At 48.6% G+C, this 18,928-nt stretch overlaps 3 protein-coding genes across 11 annotated transcripts; 2 read left to right on the plus strand and 1 right to left on the minus strand.

Annotated features, from left to right (window-relative positions):
* The first annotated feature begins 61 nt into the window (after window positions 1-61).
* LOC126917415 (dynactin subunit 5) lies at window positions 62-2,599 on the plus strand. 4 transcript variants are annotated; one of them, XM_050724251.1, is made up of 5 exons: window positions 64-250; window positions 343-530; window positions 629-740; window positions 812-1,031; window positions 1,298-2,599. In XM_050724251.1, exons 1-5 carry the CDS (start codon window positions 203-205, stop codon window positions 1,303-1,305), a joined length of 576 nt encoding a protein of 191 aa, XP_050580208.1. In that variant the 5' UTR covers window positions 64-202; the 3' UTR covers window positions 1,306-2,599. The 4 variants fall into 4 exon arrangements, with proteins under 4 accessions (XP_050580207.1, XP_050580208.1, XP_050580211.1 ...); XM_050724254.1 differs by having other exon boundaries at window positions 71-250; window positions 831-1,031; XM_050724250.1 differs by having other exon boundaries at window positions 62-250; window positions 812-2,599.
* On the minus strand, window positions 746-9,654 carry LOC126917392 (glutamate receptor 1-like). 4 transcript variants are annotated; one of them, XM_050724204.1, is made up of 10 exons: window positions 9,517-9,654; window positions 4,398-4,634; window positions 4,153-4,319; window positions 3,741-4,070; window positions 3,376-3,491; window positions 3,043-3,213; window positions 2,713-2,966; window positions 1,600-2,176; window positions 1,098-1,540; window positions 746-977 (listed from the first exon to the last, which is right to left on the minus strand). In XM_050724204.1, exons 2-9 carry the CDS (start codon window positions 4,555-4,557, stop codon window positions 1,102-1,104), a joined length of 2,214 nt encoding a protein of 737 aa, XP_050580161.1. In that variant the 5' UTR covers window positions 4,558-4,634; window positions 9,517-9,654; the 3' UTR covers window positions 746-977; window positions 1,098-1,101. The 4 variants fall into 4 exon arrangements, with proteins under 4 accessions (XP_050580161.1, XP_050580163.1, XP_050580162.1 ...); XM_050724206.1 differs by lacking the exon at window positions 9,517-9,654 and having other exon boundaries at window positions 1,600-1,871; window positions 1,968-2,176; window positions 4,398-5,727; XM_050724205.1 differs by lacking the exons at window positions 4,398-4,634; window positions 9,517-9,654 and adding an exon at window positions 8,462-8,600.
* LOC126917404 (putative inorganic phosphate cotransporter) lies at window positions 6,279-18,903 on the plus strand. 3 transcript variants are annotated; one of them, XM_050724234.1, is made up of 8 exons: window positions 6,279-6,520; window positions 13,886-14,067; window positions 14,229-14,483; window positions 14,655-14,742; window positions 15,024-15,250; window positions 15,342-15,491; window positions 15,595-15,969; window positions 16,068-18,903. In XM_050724234.1, the coding sequence occupies exons 1-8, from the start codon at window positions 6,430-6,432 to the stop codon at window positions 16,251-16,253; spliced, it is 1,554 nt and encodes a 517-aa protein (XP_050580191.1). In that variant the 5' UTR covers window positions 6,279-6,429; the 3' UTR covers window positions 16,254-18,903. The 3 variants fall into 3 exon arrangements, with proteins under 3 accessions (XP_050580191.1, XP_050580189.1, XP_050580192.1); XM_050724232.1 differs by lacking the exon at window positions 6,279-6,520 and adding an exon at window positions 11,257-11,808; XM_050724235.1 differs by lacking the exon at window positions 6,279-6,520 and adding an exon at window positions 12,202-12,351.
* Window positions 18,904-18,928: the final 25 nt, after the last annotated feature.

Here is an 18,928-nt window from a genome sequence, read left to right on the forward strand (position 1 = left end):
CACGCTCGACGATCGAATCGAATTTGGCGCCGCGGGTTCGTTAGTTATCCGCGACGCCGCTAGATAGCGAGACTTACCGGTAGTCGCGCACAGCGCAAGTACACGAAAGCGTCAACAGTGGCTCTGTAACGTACGTGACAGGTCAGTGGTTTGAATTTTGGAGAAGTCGAAGATTACTCGGTGTTAAGAGAATTCAGACGATATGGAACCCCAAGACGTTTACTACAGCAAAGCGGAATACGTAGAAACGGTAGGAGAAGTCCAAATTGCTATTCGATGATGGTAAAAGAATACGAACGACCTTAACCTCTTTTTCCGTTTCTCTTGATTTTAACGTTTCAGGCATCCGGGAATAAAGTAAGCAGACACACTGTTCTGTGTGGTTCGCAGAATATCGTGTTACACGGTAAGGTGATCGTACAGTCGGATGCTATTATCAGAGGCGATTTGGCAAACGTTAGGACGGGACGTTATTGTATTATCAGCAAGAACGCTATAATAAGGCCACCATTTAAGAAGTTCAGCAGAGGGTTGGTAGTTGGCGACTCGGTGATCGCCGACGCATTAAAGAAACGACGGAAAGTTTACCATCGCCGTAACGACTGATTTCGTTTCGTCGTTTCTTCAGCGTTGCCTTCTTTCCTTTGACGATGGGAGATCACGTGTTCGTAGGAGAACGGGCGGTGATTAACGCAGCTATAGTCGGCTCTTACATATACATAGGAAAAAATGCAGTAATCGTACGTATAAGGCATACACGCGTAAACTTTATTTATACGAATCGAAGCAACGGGATAACAGAAAGAGTTAGTGCTTGTTCAACTACGCAGGGGAGAAGGTGCGTCCTGAAAGACTGTTGCTACATCGAGGATGGAGCGGTGGTACCACCGGAGACCGTGGTACCCTCGTTTACCCGTTTCGCCGGCAACCCTGCCAAGTGCGTCGAAGATTTACCCGAGTGCACGCTCGACCTCATGCTGGAATTCACCAAAAATTACTATCAACACTTTTTGCCGTCCAACGTTTAACGGGTTTGTACGCGTATGGAGAATTGCATTTATACGGAAACACGTTAGTATTCGCTACTTATCTCGTACGTTTTCATTGAACCGAATTCACCGAATCCCCGATGGTCGAACGTGTTCCTTGTCGTCGACGATCATCCACGTCCTCCGACACCGATCCATTCTCCGTTTCCTTGCTCGGAAAGCGACGACTCTCCTCGATGAACTCAAACGGATCGGCTTCGCTGCGAGGTGTCGCGTTGTCGTTCGCTGTTTCACCGGGAAATGGCAAGGCGTCTGAAGCGAACCTCTTTACGGCCCGGAGATCGATCAAGCTTCCTTTCCTATGCCAGAGATGTTCCACCGCCAACACAACGAGACTGAGAAGCGCCCCGTAACCCACCGCCACCAACGCGAAATAGCACTCGGTGAGTCCTATGCTGACGAAGCTCGTTTGTCCTTGGCATTTGGGCTTCTTCGTGTACAACCGGCTGTCTTCCCGAGTTTGCAGACCAGTCTCGGCCAACACCAAAGCCCTGAAAACGATTCGTTTTATTTGCTACCGTACCACCGCCGTGTATCCAAGCCATCTTACGCATTTTTTACGATCTCCAGATACGGCGATCGAGTTGGAATCACCAGAAGCGGATATAACATGTTCAGTATATCGATCTCCGTGATCCCGCACTTCTCTTCCTCCCGATACGTCTCCTGCATTATCTTGTAGAATGCGCCCAGTTCCGAGTGGAACGCGAACAGCTCGTCTTTAACGCGTCGAACCCCTTCTTCGACCGGTAACCACGAGCTGTTGTGACCCTTTGGTTCGATCTTTTCCACTATGGCTTTTCGCAGAGGATCTTGAAAGCTCTGCGAGAAGATCGGCAAACGGACATTGTTGCTGGATCGAGTTGGTAAACTGGGTTGGAAGAGGTACGATTCTGCGCGAATTCTCGGTCCCCCTACCTTGAGGTAGTGTCGAACGTGGACCACATCCTGCGCCCCTAATTTTAACGGACTATAGAACAGGTCGGCGATAGTTCTGATGGAGTCGGTGGTCGATTGAAGCAGAGCGACGATATTGGCCGTGTAAGAGGCGTACAGATTGAGAGCGGCGAGTAGAAGCATCAAAGTGACGATTCGCGAGGGAACGCGATACGGCTCGTAAGAGTATCCTGCGGGATTGCGGTTCCATTTTACCGACTCGTCGGAGAGGGAACGTGAACGAACGAAAGAGAAGACATACAACAAACACCGTTCATAATATCGGAACACTCGTAGTAAGCGAGGAAGAAAACGATGATTAGGAAATTGTTAAAATATTTAAGAATTATTGCTTTGAAAGTTACGCACAGATATATAGAGCTTCGTAAGATAAAAAAAGAATTCGTATCTCGTTGTACAACGTTATAACAATAATCTGATCGTTTGTCGTAATAGTAATCTCTTTCTACCTTATTTATTCTTATTTTCTTGTAAATTTTGATTCATGCTAGGTAAACTGTTGTAAACTTTACACGTAATTTACACATCAGAAGGATGAGAACGTACGATACATCGTAAGACTTTTGCGAAACATATGACAAATTTTTACGAAATTTTAATCGCTTAATCATTCGTCTGATAACCCTAAGCTAAGATTATCGTATCCCGTAAAAATGCGAATCGCGTGTCTCATTGTTCCAGTACTTACGAACGAGAGCGAACTTACCTTGTTGCGCAAAAGCACCCAGCACGACCATGAAATTATCACTGAGCGTTTGTTCGTCTAGATGAAATTGCTGCCAATATGCAGCGCTTTTCGCCGATGCTCCCCGACGATATTCCCATTTGGAGGAAAAGTAGAGCAAGCCAAGTACCAGCAGAAGAAAAACGCCGATCGCTATCCAGACGGATCGTTGAAACGGCAGCGTGAAAATGTTGCTCACGGTCGACAGCAAAGGCGCGCGGAAAATGAATTTCGCTCTGTCGCGATTTAAGCTTGTACATACGTTCATGGAGATGGATGTCACGTCCTTCGTTATCGAACGACACGACTTACTTGGTGCGGGTATAAAGCTGTACATAATCGATTACACCGATACGCTGTTGAATAAGATACGTTCCCGTGCCTCCTATATCGATCTCTCGTCGTTGCAGCATCCCGGTGAGGCCGGTCCACGACCCATTCTCCTGTTGATATCCCCAGGTGTTGGTCACGCGAAAGTCGATGCTAAATCGATGCGGAAAGAAAAACGCAGCTCGTTAGAACGCATGATCTCCTAGGAGCCGAAAAGCTCGTCACAGCGGGAGACATTTCGGCCCCTGTCAGATGCTGGTTGCCATGCAAGAGAAAGGAGAAGCGACGCGGCAGGGGAACGCGAGTGCGACTCACGTTGCATTCGTTCGGCTGGCTATATGCAACATCCAAGGATAGTTGGCCTTCGTAACTGCATCTATATGCTTATTTTCGTAATCCGTTAAGTGGTTGATCGTATCAGGATCCGTCATCTATGGGAATGCAAATGCAAGGCTAATTTATTAGGCGACGATTATCTACGCTCGCGAGTTTTCAACTCCGCCAGCGAACGAGCGTTCGACGCGACGCGATGTTACGCTCGTTGTTGCAATTTGGAAAACTCGTTATCTTAATTTCACTTAATCGTTGTTTGCGTGATCCAAAGTGAAATTCATCGCGGCACGTGTTCGCAAATCCACCGCGGATAATTCTTTGTTCGACGACCGCGTGTCAAGAGATACCACGAGACAGGATTTCAGGGGCGTCTGCCGAAGATTCCTTCTTCGTCGCGACGCCGCGTGCAGATTCGCCGCTCGAACGCCACCATCCGTCGTCCAGTTTCCTCGATTCTCCGTTATAACTCCGTGATACGGGCTAGGCCTGTAGACGGACGTTATTTCCGCCAAGTTATCTTCGACTCGCAGCTTCGTCGCCACGATCACCTCGCTATCTGGATAAACGGCCATATTCCTGAACGTTCGATCCACGCGCGCCATCGAGTTCCCAGCGATCGTCCCATCTCGAAGCAGCAGCCATCTCATCGGCGCTGAGAACTGGCCGCTCGAGTTTGCCTGCGAATCGGATGGACGCGACGTCGTTAGAGATCGATCGCGATATTTCGCTGCTTTTCGCTTCGAATCTGACGCCACGCACCGCTCGTAAGAGTGGAATCGCGTAGTCGCAATCCAGATCCACCACGTACAAAATTCGATGGTCCCAGCCGTCGTGGCGCGTTCGTAGCTCGAATCCCTGGAACTCGCGGTGTATGTCGTGAACCAGACCCTTTCTCGACATCCTTCTGGAAAGCTCGATCGCGCCGTCTACGAACGGGAAGAATCGTCCGATTCATCGATGCGCTCCGTTACCAAACGTTAACGAGATTCGCGCTTTCGCCTTACCTTGGTCGACGCGACAGAGATGCGCCGATACTCTTACCGGTGGAAACAGCACGGTGATCGAGTCGTCGATCAGGTCCACGAACCACGAGTCGAACGCAACCGCTCGTCGAGTACCGGCGAGGATCGCGACGATACCGAGAACTCGAGCGAAAAAGAGCATGATGTCGCTGGAGGAACGAGCGTCGGGAAATACCGCGCGACTGTCCTTCGACGACGTCGGACGTGGGACGACGCTCGCTGTATTTGAAATATTCAAAGGTTTGCGAGGAACCGCCCTATCCGCAAACTACCGGCTTCGAAAATAACGGGCTAGCTGTTTGCATGGATACGTCGTGGATTCTCCGTGCCGTGTTTTCGTCGCGACAGCGGCAATTTGCCGCTTCGTGGAAATTGTCGCGGCAAAGGGTACCCTTGATGCGGCTGATGTAGATCGAGAGGCAGACAATAACGTAACGCGGTTCCTCTTTCCAATCGATAAATCGGTCGGTGGAAGATAACTATCGGCGATCGGCGATTAGACGATTAAGTCGAGACACGATTATCGGGAAGGTTAAAACGAAACGAAAGAGAGCGTCGCGTCGCGTCGGTGCTGCGTTCAAGCGACAAAGTAGGTAGAGACGGACAAAGATGGTGCGACGTAGAAATGAAAGAAAGAGGATGATATGCACGCGGCGGAAGGTTATTAGGCAACTCTCAGAAAGGGGAGATGCAGCGTTGCGCGCGGCTCTCATCGGTGTATCGCGTGACGACTTAGTGATAGACACGTGCGCCGAGCCCACGGAGTAGTTGATATCAGCGGCAGGTCGTTTGTCGACTCGCGGAGGTGGGCTGCCCTCCTACCAAACGCAACGCCGGAGTATGCAATTGCGATGAGCTACGCGTGCTAAGGATTACATCGGATTTACGCAAAACCGGCGCGTCACGAGACCGCTCGTGCCTCTGCGTCAACATCGACGGATCAACATCGACGGATCGACATCGACGGATCGACATCGACGGATCGACATCGACGGATCGACATCGGCGGATCGACATCGCGATATTTTCCTCGAATTTTCCTGACCGGTTCCTTCGGATCGTCGCGGCCGCGCGATCACGTGCGCACACCAACGCGTCAAAACACCCAACGGAACGAAAGAGATCGCGGAGTCCTTAAGCTCCGATCGTCGAACGCCGATCCATTAGTTTGTCGACCTATCGGTGGCGAGGTCGAGGCGAACAAGGTAGCGCGAACGCCACGGGAATCGTTGATTCCCATTAACGTCGAGGTCTCGTTAAGCGAGAGCATTCGCGTCCGTGCTCGGAATAAGTTGTCGTAGAATGGTGCGAGATGACGCATAACCAGGTCGGATTCGTCGACTCGAGACGTTCCGAGGATCGAATTCACCGAATCGCCAGCTTCTTACGAGGTCGGAAGAGCGTGTACTCGGACGATGGTCTAGGCATTTCCAAAGGAAAGGCGATAGTCGACACGTTCGCGCGTAGACGTAGACGCGAAAAGGATCGTATGTGGAATTTTTCGCTCGCGATCGCGCAACGCAGCTTACGTTTATCTACGGTGTCGGCGAAAACAAAAAGATGGATGAGCGGCGCGCGACAGTAAAGTAAGGAGACGGAGGACGGTGGGCGAGGCGCGAAGCGAAGAGAAATCGGAGCGGAGCTGCGAAGCATGGGGGCAAGGGCGGAGAGGAAAAAATTTGGAAGCCTCGGCGGCAGCGGCAAAATTCTTTGATTTCCCGCGGCGATTCGGTTCGGGAGAAACGATATCGGTGCGTGGGGAAGGCGGTGCGTCGGTGGGGTTCGAACCGCGTGTTCTAATTGGTCGCCGTCCATTAGGTGTATACAGCTAAGTGTCGCGAGTTCGGCAGCGTTCTCAACAGTAGCGACGAGACCGAGCGCGCGTCAAGCTTTGCTACAGATCGCTTCCTGCTTACTTTCGTTCATCGACATCAGATCCGAGATCCAGCTATCAAGGACGAGACATCGAACGTGTACGAGCATCTCGTCCTGAACGCCTTCGAACGATACGACGATGTCGACGAACGGTGTCGCCGTGGGCTCGCGCAAGTCCGAGACGAAGAGGCCCGCCGAGGTGTTCGAGACGGAAGTGCCCTTGCCGTCCGGTGAGTTTCCTATTCCGGTGATCTTTGCCGGGACTTCGCTCTTCGGTCGCAATAGGAATTCTCGCCGTTCCTTGTTACACGCCGCAGGAGAAACTCGAGCCACGGACCAACGCGTTTGCTTTACGTAACTAGAAACGCTGTATTTGCATAACCGTTCCTGCTCCCTCGTTATCTGGAATTAAAAAACCAAACCGAGTACCTACGAGTACAGACACCAGTTAAGCTACCGAGAGAACTGGCCAGCGTTGCTCAAACCTATCGTCTATCGCTCGCAGCTCGCACACTCGCGAGCGTTTCTACGCTTTTCCCTCGCTTTCTCCGAAAGTTACCCTCTACGGGGCTGTTGCGCGCTGCCCGTTTACCACGGCCGTTCTTTGTCCGCGACCGACACAATCGGAGACAAAATCCCACGGATCATGTACCGCCAGTCCTAAACGTGCCACCGTCACGCTATCTCGCGCCATCACCTTGGTGTATTAAGACTCGCGGTGAAATTAGCGATACGGAATACGGGCATTGCGTCGCAATCTTGTACCGCGGCGTGACGGTACGAAGGGGGGACATATGGTACGACTGAAAATAATTTTCCTTCGCTGGAAACGAGATACACGGTGTTTCGCGTTTTATCGCGTTTCGCGGTACTTTTTTAACACGCGTTTTACGAACGCTCGAACGAACGATTTAACGCGCTCTCGATTCCCCAACGATTCCGACCAGATACTCGAACGATGGCGACCCTACCGCGCGTCGATGATCGATCATAATCGAGCCCATCCATCCTCTCCGAGACATCCGATGATAACGCGCATTCCGTTTTCCAACTTGATCTCTCGTCGAAAACTTCGTCTTCTCGTACGGTGTACCCTTATCGATTGGTTCATCGAAACGAGTTGCGCGCATCGCCGATTTCGTTTCACTTTTTGCCTCGGTCGATTTTCTGCGAAACCAGGAATTTGGAAGAACGCGCGACCAAAACGGTCGCTGTCTTGCCGACAACACGTACATACGTATATACACGCGAAAATACGTGACCACTGACGCTGGCCGACTATCGGACCTTCTTTTTCAATTACCGGATGCATAATCGCGAACTAACGCGAAGCGTCGTGGCAACAACGTATTCGAAGAGTCGACGAGTCTCGAAATCTTGTCAACGTCCACCTATCTTATCGACAACAGCGAAAGTCTGTTTTCTTTCTGTCACGACGACGCTCGACAATGTCTTGCCTCGATTCATCGTTTTGCGAGAACCTGCGCTTTAAAATTCAATCGCCGAGGATAAGGAAAACCGGAATGAACGCGGGGAGAGCGAACGATTGTACCTCGTTCAAACGATTAACGACTCAGAAAAAATGTGACCGTGACGGTGCGCGCGTGGGTGCTTCGTAAATATGTATCGAACAAATTTTTTCGCTCGTAAATCGACCTTGCTTCCAATGATACCGAATCGACTGAAACACGTTCACCATACGTTTCCTCTTTCGCGACAACAATTCACCAATAACAACTTCTCTGACCTCAAACGCTTTCAAAGTGTGTTTTTCGGAGGAAGACCGTGGAGGGAGGGAGGAGGATGAATAAGGAAGAGGAAGAATTTCTCTCGTTTCGATAAAAGTTCTCGTTGGGAGAGAAAACGAGCGTGTCGTACCTCGTCGTTTAGACGCGAACCCTCTCCCACGTCCACTTCTCTTGAATAATGTATTACGCGACTCGTACAACGCTCTCCTCTGTAATCGCCGGTCCTCTATCGCCGTGTTTCCTCGCAGAACGAATGGATAAAGCACACGTATTCAATAACAAACAGGCAACCAGGCGGAAACGATCGATCGATAGAACACCGCAAATCGTCGCGGAATTCCAACGATACCCGTGGTCCGATCGATCTTTGTCATTGGTAGCGCGTGTACCACGAATTATAATTTCTTGTGTTTTTCTCCTTACCGGTGCGGTGCTCGTTGCTCGATCCACGCGATTTTCCATTACTAGCGAGAATTTTGGCAGCCGAATATCGACAGAGCGCAAGTATCCGGAGGTATACACTAACGAGTAAATAATCTACGTAGGTACTAAAGCTATCCATTCACGGAAGCGTGATTCGACGGCAGCGACACGTCGAAAACACGAAAGTAGAAAGTTTCTAATCTGGCACGAGATGGCTGTACCCTGGAGCGTTCGCGTTCTACCTCGCGTTCACCGGTCAACGTTCCGTGACGTGCGTGTGGATCAGGGCCCGGGTTCTCGGGCAGGGCTCGATGTTCGTCTATCGACCGATATCTCGGTTGCGAGTACGTATCAGGAAACGCGTTCGTGGAAAAAACGCGGCAGAAACCTTGACACGAATTGTTGGAAAGTTCAAAGAAAGGAAGGGAAAGGTCGATGCGCCCGCGCTCTCGAAGACGGAAATCGTGCCGACCTCTCGGCTCCTGGCAATTTTCGCAAAGCGGACGTATTACTTTCAATTTCGAGTTCCGCCGAAAGCTTCCTGTACAATTACGCTCGCGCGTGCACGGCCTTTCGTTGTTCGCCCGAGGCGGACGCTATTTTCCACTTTACGAAGTGGATAACGCGTTTAGGGGACGAAGCATTTCCTGTAGACACAGACGCGAACGCGCCGTGCCAGTTGACTCGTATCAAGTCGATTCTCGAGCATCGAGAGCATCGAACGTCGAAGAAACGGGACGCTCTGTTCGTTTGAAAATTAGCCCGCGATATAGACGCATTGACGTCGACGAAGAAACGGAGCGTCGATCAACAAATGACTGTTTCGAAAGTATCGGACACTCAGAGACCTCTTTGTGTCGAGAACACAAAAACTAGGTACAGATGGGTGTTCAGAATAACTCGTTACCGACCAATCGTTCGATCGATAATTGGTTACCAAACACGACCCGTTTTTCTCGCTTGTCTTCTTGTCCGGTTGTCGATAACAAACCTAATTGCGTAACGAGTTCCGATTAAAAGCATTTATGTATGTACATACGTACATGTGTACTTACATAAATGCGTCGAGAGATATTACGTGTATTTCGCAGAAAAAAAGGAAGTTGATACTTTTTTCAAGCACATCATTTCGTTCGAGCTAATCGCGGAAAGAATTACGGCTGATGATCCCTGTAAGATAGCGAGTAAACGTGGAAAATACGAGACGCAATTCGCCACACCGGATTCGTGCGAAATGGACGACTAGTTTATCTCGTACTTGCACGATGCAAAGATTTTTGGCACGCGAGATCCGCGAATCTATCAATAGCAGCCCCTCGCGTATCTTTTATTTTTATACGCGAATTGGCGGCGCGGTTAATACGAACTTTCGAACGTTCCAAACATTCTGGCGTATATCGATGCGAAACGATTTCCGCCTTTGATTTCGAGGAAAACGATCCTAATCGGCATCGTTCCGATAATCCACGATGATGCAATATCGTCTCGCAACAAAATACGAAAGTCATCGACGAAATCGGAATTTGCCGTGTAGTGTTTGCGTTATGTCACGTCACGTATTTGTTCTGACAAACAGAATAAAGCCCTGACCTTGACGCGGTAACCATCAAACGGATGTTTCGTTAAACAAAAGCGACTATCTCACCGATGTGACTCACGATCGACTTCCATGCCGATCTTAATTAGCGGAGGCGGTGAATTCGTCGACGCGAAAACGGACTTTCGTTGCTCTTCCTCCAAGATCGTAAACGACGTATGACGTGCTACGATTACGCCATTATTAAACAGCGTTGCGATTGGAGAGATAATAAATTCCAAGGGTTGCGCGAGTTGATCCGAAAGATAAGCAGCCAGGCCAGCCAGCGATAATTTTACCGATAATTTTTCCGTTACGTAATATTTGTAGATATTTTCGTACCGAGAATTCCTCGCGGTTCGGGCATAACGAATAAATTTTTCTATACAAAAATTTTAATAGTCGCGATAACTGCAGTGAGCTCTTGATCTCGTCAATTATCACCGTTTTCTACCAGATCATCGCAGCTCTTTTATGCAGATATACTCAATTGCAGGTTCGACTGCATCAACGTCATAAATGAAATATGTGAAATAGACAATAGTCTTCGCAAACAGATTAGAAATTTCAACTGTTATATCTTTTTCTTCCGTTTTTTCTTACATTTTCTTGTATTTTCCTGTATTTTCTTTTATTATACTATATTTTACGTTTCTGCAAAGCTTTGTATCCGCATATATTTTTGTATAATCTTAATGTTAAAAGGATTTTCCCGTCTATCGTAATAAATTAAGTTAATTTAAATAATCGCGGAATCTCGGAAAGGGCGCAAAAGAATAACGCTGAAAAGTAGTACGTTGAATAGTAGGCGGGGCAGGTCGAAGGATGAAACGTGCTCGCAAGGTGATCATCGACAGGAATCGATCGTAAGATCGTCGATAAGATTGAACAGGATTTAAAGATACAGTGTGAAAAGGGACGTGGTTTCGCGCGCGAGCCTTCGATTGGTGGAATCAGGGCAGGAACGCCAGATGGCGCTGTCGCGTCCAATCGAGGAAAGGAATTGACGAAGCTAGCGCGACGATTGGACGAGAGGTCTCGGTTGCTCGGACGATTCGTTTCGTCAGACCGCACCCCGCGGTTCCCCGCTGTTCACGGTTTCGCATCGAATCAACTAGCACGAGGGAGAAAGAGAGAAAGACGCAGGTGCGTACTCGCTTCTGATCACGGGTTCCTTGTTAATCATCGTTATCGGTCTACAACGAAACCGTCAACCGATTCGCAGCAACGAGAAGCTGATACATTACTGGCGCACAGTGAGTGCTCGATCGCGCCCGTGAAAATCGTTCCCCATCGTCTTTCTCGTCGGCGTGGTTGTGACCGTCGTCGTGTCGTGCAGGCCAGGAGCGCGTGTTTGCCGGACGATCGCGTGCAGAAACGGCGTTCGATTTTTCTCGGCTGGTGCTAAGAAGATAGCGCGAGTCATCGTATCTCTGTTGTGTTGGGAGAAGCAGACAGGCAAGAATACGCCGTTACTTTTCCCTTTGGTTCGCGACAACGTATCTCGTTCACGAGATCCGAGTACGAGAATTTCGCATTCTCCTTTGGCATCTTCGTCAACCGTTGGTGTTCGCGTTGGCGATTTACTCGGTGGTGCATCGGTTCCGTGTGTGATCGCTTGTGCGTAGAACGCGTATCGAGCGTGCAATGAACAACAGCAACGGCACTAACGGCAGATCGAACGGAGAAAACAGGGGACGAAATGGCCACGTGCTTGTGTGGGAGCAATCAGGCTTGGAGGAAGAGGACAGACCTATCAGAAAACGTAAAAGTACGTCGGCCCGGCAAGCGCACGCGCTCACGCGCGTGCATTCCTTCGTTTGCGTAGAATTCTGTGCGATATTCTCGAACTTTGGATGGCGTTTCCAGATTGAATCCGTCGTCCATGGACCGCAAGGTTCATACGAGTTTGCCATTCGGACGAAACTCCGTTTACCCCGTGAACCGCGCGTCGAACACGTGCTCCCGCCGTCACTCTTCGCTCTCCTCTTCTTTCACTTCGCCAGTCTCGCCCTTTCCTTTTCTTCTCTCTTTCGGTAGCGCGCGCGCACACGTATGCCGTCGCTTCGGAGCTCGCATCATGACGGGTTCGCTGACGAACGCGCGATTTCGCGGGCTCCATTTCTCAATCTTCGATCCCACAATGCGGTTGATATCGAGTGGCGTAAACGTAGTGGCACGCGGTGACCGACCCGGTTTCCGGGCCTGGCAGCGAACTCGTTAAAAAAAGGAAGGGGCCAGAGTCGAACGACCCGATCCGTTCGTCGACCAACGCGCTCCATTTATCTGTGCTCTCGACAGAAATCGTGCGTGGGTATGTAGCAGGTCTCTCTGTCTCCCTTACGCGAACGCGCGCCATCGTACCAATCGCTCGTTTCTCAACTTCTTGCACTCTGTCATTCCCCGAGAGATGCCGGATGAAAAAAGAACCGAAAGAATCGTCGGGCGAATGGTTAAAGGCAACTTTTTGAAATCGGCATAGAACTTGGTAGTCGCATTCGTGGTCCGCGCCAAAGAACATCAAACGATAAACAGCGAAGTGGCAAAGGTAACGCGCGGTCGCTGATTCCCGGCATCAGTTGTTCAATCAGCGATTAAACGGAGACGGAGACGGTTGGTGGGCGGCTGTCTCGTCGAAGCATCACGTGCGTGGTTCGACCGCGCCTCTCCTCCCATTCGCTAATACCATGTTGCTTTACGTCGCAGCGATAGCAATAACGTCTGCACGACTGCGGTGCATGTCGACGAGCTGAAGTTATTTCTACCGAACGCGATTGACCACCACGTGCCCGATGGATGCCCGATGAATGCTAACTCGATGCGTTCTTAGGGTAAAATAACGATCGCAAACCGTACGTGAAAACGGTACGATGAAAAACCTTGAAACCGCGAACCGTCTGACTATCTCGATCGATTATCGTGCCGCGGTTGTTTAACCCGCGCGACCACGGGAATTCCTTCTCGGCAAATTACGCTTGACGAGCGACCGACGCGACAACAGACGAAACGTTCAAAGTTCAGACGGCTGTTACCGAAAACTATTCCTATTGCGTACCACATATACATACGTAGGAACAAGCGTATCGTAACGCGGAAGGGTGGGGAGCGCAAAAGCTTCGCGGTTCTCGCTCGCTCGTCGACAAATCCATCGCGATAATCATCGCGATTGCATTCCGAAAATAAAGCTTACATCGTCCCTCTATTATTAATTCGCGCGTTATCTCGACATCTCGTCGCAAAAACAAGGCGATATAAATAACCGAGAAAATCGCGCCTTGCCAAACCGGAGAAAGGACCTGTGCAGCGGTGCGCTTTTCCGTCAACGACCGACCAACGCGGTTCTCGATTCTCCCCTCGACCTTGTCCCCTCGCGTGCTCGAAACTGTCGCGTCCTTGGCGTACCTCTGACCGTGGATCGCGAACACGCCGTACAATCTGCCTCCGCCGTCTTTTCTGTGTTCCTTCTTGCCATTCTTATTCTTTCTTTTTTTTTTCTTCTTTTTTTTTCTTTGCCTTCTTTATCGTATCGAAGGAACGTATTTAGCGCTTCTATTGTATCTGCAAAATTACCGCCGTTTTTCAAGCGTGGTTACGTAATTCGCAGATGTTTGCCGTTAATTAACCAAATATTTTTAGTCCGATCGACGAAAGAATTTTTCAAAAGATTTTGCCTGGCAACGATCGAAACGACGAACGAAACTCGAGCGACTGAGCGAACCGATTCTATGCGTATGCGTTGCTGGCCGCTTTCGACATCGTGTTATTTATCAGTTAACCCTTCGTCGTCATGGTCATCGTTGGCCCGATCTTTAAATGACCGCGTAACGAACGAACGTTTGCTGTTGCAGCGTTGGTGGGTTCGCGTCACATAGTGACTTTGATGCTGTTCCTCGGCATGGCGAACGCCTACGTGATGAGGACGAACATGTCCGTGGCGATTGTCGCGATGATCAATCATACCGCCATCGTAAATAAGGAGGAAGAGCCCCTGGTGAACGAATGCGGGATCGTTAATTCCAGCATCACGAGCGTAAGTACGAGGCGCGATGGTCTCGACGTGTGCTGTCCGTAACCGGCTCGCGGTATGCCTCTTATCTAATCGTTGCTTCTCAGGTGTAATTACCGAACAAGCAAAATATCGTTAACCGTAAGTGACGAACAATATCCATCGAATATTCTTTGTTGCGGCAGGACCACGCTGGAAAGAGCAGCGACGGCCAGTTCGTATGGGACAGCACTAAACAGGGCTATTTGCTCAGCTCGTTCTTCTATGGCTACGTCCTCACGCAAATACCGTTCGGAATACTTGCGAAGCGTTACGGATCCAAATACTTTCTCGGTGTCGGCATGCTGATCAATTCGTTGTTCGGACTGCTTGTGCCTATGTCGGCCCGTTTCGGCTACTATTATCTGATGGGCGTTCGCTTCATTCAAGGTCTAGGCGAGGTAAGCGATCTCTAAGGGATCTTTCGATCCTGCGTTCTCCCTCCATGCGCGTACTCGCACGATCGGTCGAACGAAAAAGGATAGAAAAGCCTCTAATGTTTTTAACGTTGAACGCTTTTTGATCGTTCGGGTGTATTTCCTGCCCCTAGGAATGGATTATCCCTATTGCAGGGTCCCATCGTGCCTTGCACGCACGCGATGTTGGCCAAGTGGATACCGCCGAATGAGCGTAGCAGAATGGGAGCGTTTGTATATGCCGGTAAGCTCGTTCGTTTCGACGATATCTTTTCTTCCGCCTGCGTAGCCCTGTCGCACGTCCATCAACACGGTACGATGCTACCTTCTGGGATCTACCGAGCGATTCACCTTCTTCTTCTTTTTTTTCTTCTTCTTCTTCTTCTTCTTCTTCTTCTTCTTCTTATTCTTATTCTTCTGCCTTCTTTCTTTTTTCTTCCTTTATCAATCTCTCATCTTATTCGAGGTATTCGCTTTCGAATTTGCCGATCGATCTATTCATCGTTCTCCGTATTTTATCTGTAGGAGCGCAGTTTGGCACTGTCATCTCAATGCCATTGAGCGGTATTCTATCCGAATATGGTTTCGACGGCGGTTGGCCGTCGATCTTTTACGTGTTCGGTGCGGTCGGTACCATATGGTGCATTGCTTTCCTGCTGATGGTCTACGAGGACCCGGAAAGCCATCCGCGTATATCCGAGGACGAGAAGAAGTACATTCTGAGCGCTCTGTGGGGTAACGCCGGAGCTTCCGTGAGTATGAAAAAGGGTTAGCCGTGACTCGCGGGTCGTAAGCTCTAGGCAAAGGTGGCTGTCGGCTCTAACGACAACGTTGTTTTCACAGTCTCCGCCCGTACCATGGATTTCGATCATTACTTCGCTACCGTTCTGGGCTATCCTGATAGCGCACATGGGCCAAAACTACGGATACGAGACGTTGATGACTCTGCTGCCGACCTTCATGAAACAGATTCTACACTTTGACATTAAATCGGTAAAGAAAGCGGAAAATGGATAGGCGTCGCAACCGTTGTAAACACGAGCGCAAAAAGCAAACTCGTCATCGAGACGATAAACATCGCGTAAATATGTTACAGAACGGCACCGTTTCCTCGCTTCCTTACTTGGCCATGTGGATATTCTCGATGCTGGTGTCTCACGTAGCTGACTGGATGATCTCCAGCGGAAAGTTTAATCACGGGTCCACGCGAAAAATAATCAACAGCATCGGCCAACTGGGACCGGCTATCGCTCTGATAGTCGCTTCGTATACCGGATGCAATTCCTGGTTGACAGTAACTATTCTTACGATCGGTGTAGGCTTGAACGGCGGTATCTATTCCGGATTCAAAGTGAATCATTTGGATATCTCGCCGAGATTCGCCGGCGTTTTGATGTCTTTCACCAACTGTTTGGCCAACCTGGCGGGCTTACTGGCACCGATCACGGCTGGCTATATAATCGTCTCACCGGTAATTATCGGGTTTCGCGAATTCTCACTGGGACGGCGGCAACGAAAGCCTCGAGTCGGAACCTGGTATCCAATGAAATCACGCCTTTTTCTTTTCAGCCGACTCAAGCGAAATGGAGGATCGTGTTTATGATTTCGGCGGGCGTGTATATCGTGTGCGCCTTGTTCTACGCGATATTTAGCTCTGGACAACGACAGCCGTGGGACAATCCGGACAAAGACGAGGACAAAAGCGAGAAAGAAGGCTTGGAGACTGTGAAAACTGTCACAGAAACGCACCATTGACGAGCCAGCGTGCTAGTTGCTTTTTACTTTTATTATCGGGTCCTTCTTCCGCATATTTTTTGTACTTTGTTCTTCGTTCCTGCCACTTTGCCGTTCAACGCGACGGTGTCGCGACATGGTTCGCAGTTGCTCGCCTTCTCCGCGTCTTCGCATCTCGCGCCCTTATACGACTCGACCGTCCATCGTCGAACGTTCGTCGTTATCGTTCGACGAGTGGCCGTTAACACGCACGAAACACGGACATCGCAAACGCTAGACGGAAAACCAGATGCGAGCAAGACGATAGGAACGCGCGGGCATATATTCCAAGAAAGAAGGATATTCGAACAAACTGCATAGTGATTTGTCACAGCGGCGGTGGATCGCCTGGACGATTAATTCTTTCCTCCGACGCGCGAGCAGCCGTACATTCGCTGTTTGTCCCTTGCTCGTGTGCCAAGTTAAATAGCACGCAAACATTTGTACAGCAAGTAAGTCGAATCGAACGTCACATTTCTATATCAAGTACAGACAAAGTAAATTACGCAGATATATATGTATGCTTGGATACGTACGTACGTACGTACGTGCGTGCGTGCGTGCGTGCGTGCGTGTACGAGAGAGAGAAAGAGGGAAAGAAAGAATGATAAGCGTGTAAAAAAAAAAAAAGAAAAGAAAAAACGAGCGAGCGAAAGATAGAAAATGCAGATAATTTTACATTTTTATAGTATTCATTTTTACTTAACGGAGATTACGTGCCTTAAGACCAAACAGTGTCGAAATAAAGATCAAATCGATGTATTTTTCGAGGCGTCAATTTTTATTACGCGCTAATAGCGGTTATCGACCAGCCAAAATGATCGATTAAAACTTCCGTCCGATTTCTGGATGCACGAGCACAGGCGAATCGCGCGTTTCTCTCTTTCTCGATCGAATGTTAATCAGTGGTTCGCGCGATAAAACCCAGCACAAAGTACGATGGCGCGTTCGAGACGGTAACGCGTCCGAATGCCGCTTCTACGAGTAAACGGACAAGTACTATAACAGTATTAAAATTAATATCCTCGCGTTTCTCCCATCTCTGTTTTCGTTCGTTACTTACCATGCGTTATCGCGAGCAACTGCCATTTTATATCGTGCGATTGAAACCGATCGCCAGATATGCGATAAATCGCTTCCCGATTTCGCGAACGTCCGGGAATTTTCAAACCGTCGCGTCGCAGCTAACATAATGCAATACAACAGTGGTTTATAATATAAATATTGTAAATATTCTTACGCATAGGTTTTTATCGAGTTGTAGACGTTAGACAATTTGTTGCTCCTTCTTATTTATGCAACGTGTACAAAGCAGAATGAAAGGATAGGCAGAAAGTGAAAAAGACAGAGAACGAAAGAGAGCGAGCGTGAGAGAGAAAAAGTAGCCGTTAAGTATGCTAAAAAAGAAGAAAAAAAAAAGGAAACATTCAAAGGAATTATATCTTCGTAGCAGAATGCATTTTCTTTTTCTAATTATTATTGTTGTTACTATTATTATTATTATTATTATTATTATTATTATTATTATTATTATTATTATTATTATTATTGTTGCTGTTTATTGTTGGTATTATTATAATTATAGTTAGTAATAGCAATAGTATCGTAATTATCGTCATCGTCGCTAAGATGTAGTCGTGAGTGCAGAATCATCGTATGACACATCAACGCCAAAGAAACGTGTACGCCTTTGTTTCGTTTCTCTTCCTTTTTACCCCCGTACATGCAGGCGTTGTTACGGGTGTATACGAATATACTTTATCGAACGACCGCTTCGTCGTAATTCGCACGAGCTTAGCCCGTTATGTAGTACGCGCAACGACACTCAAACAGGTATACACACATACCCTCGCGTTCAAGCGGACGTTTACAAAAAAGCTCCCCTGCTCGGGACGTTAATCCTCCGAAACGATGTCGCTCCCGAGCGGAAATTTTTCAAATTTCTAATTACTTACCGTTCGTTATCGCGTATCTCTTTTTGCTCGACCGTGTCCGGAGCGAGCGTATCGCCGATACCTCTGATCGCGTAAACAGGGATCACGGCGGATCAGTCTGAAGTACCTGCGTTTTTCTGTGATCGTCTATCTAAAAATGTATCTTCGACGACTTTCCCCAAGGTTACTAATTTCTTGGTAACCCGTAGACTATCCAAATCATTGTTGTAGCGGAAATACGATCAACTGCCCGTATGAAATTTTGCGTACGCGAGGATATTGTTAAATTACGGTCACGTATTACACGCAACGCCTCGTACAATTCGTACCTATCTTTTTACGCTATACTATCCGTATATGCCTATATGTATATACGTGTGTGTGTGTATATATACGTGTGCGTATATATACACGCTCACACACATATAAATTATGTAACTATGTATACTCGTGACTGCGTACACTTCGTGTGCGTGTATGCACGACTTACCGACAATCGCGATAGAAATTCTTGGAAACCCACTTTTTATAAAGTCAATTGTAAAACGATCGATATTTTTATACGAATATTTATGGTCGTTGCGCAGCAAAAGTTGGCGCAATTTTTCTAGATCGTACGCGAAATATCTTTCATATTACCGAAATTGCAGAGCGTATAAAGTGTACACACGGGTAAATAAAATATCGCTCAACGAGTACATCACCTTCGAGATCTTAATTCAT

The sequence above is a fragment of the Bombus affinis genome, chromosome 6 (assembly GCF_024516045.1).
Source record: "Bombus affinis isolate iyBomAffi1 chromosome 6, iyBomAffi1.2, whole genome shotgun sequence".
NCBI lineage: Eukaryota > Metazoa > Arthropoda > Insecta > Hymenoptera > Apidae > Bombus > Bombus affinis.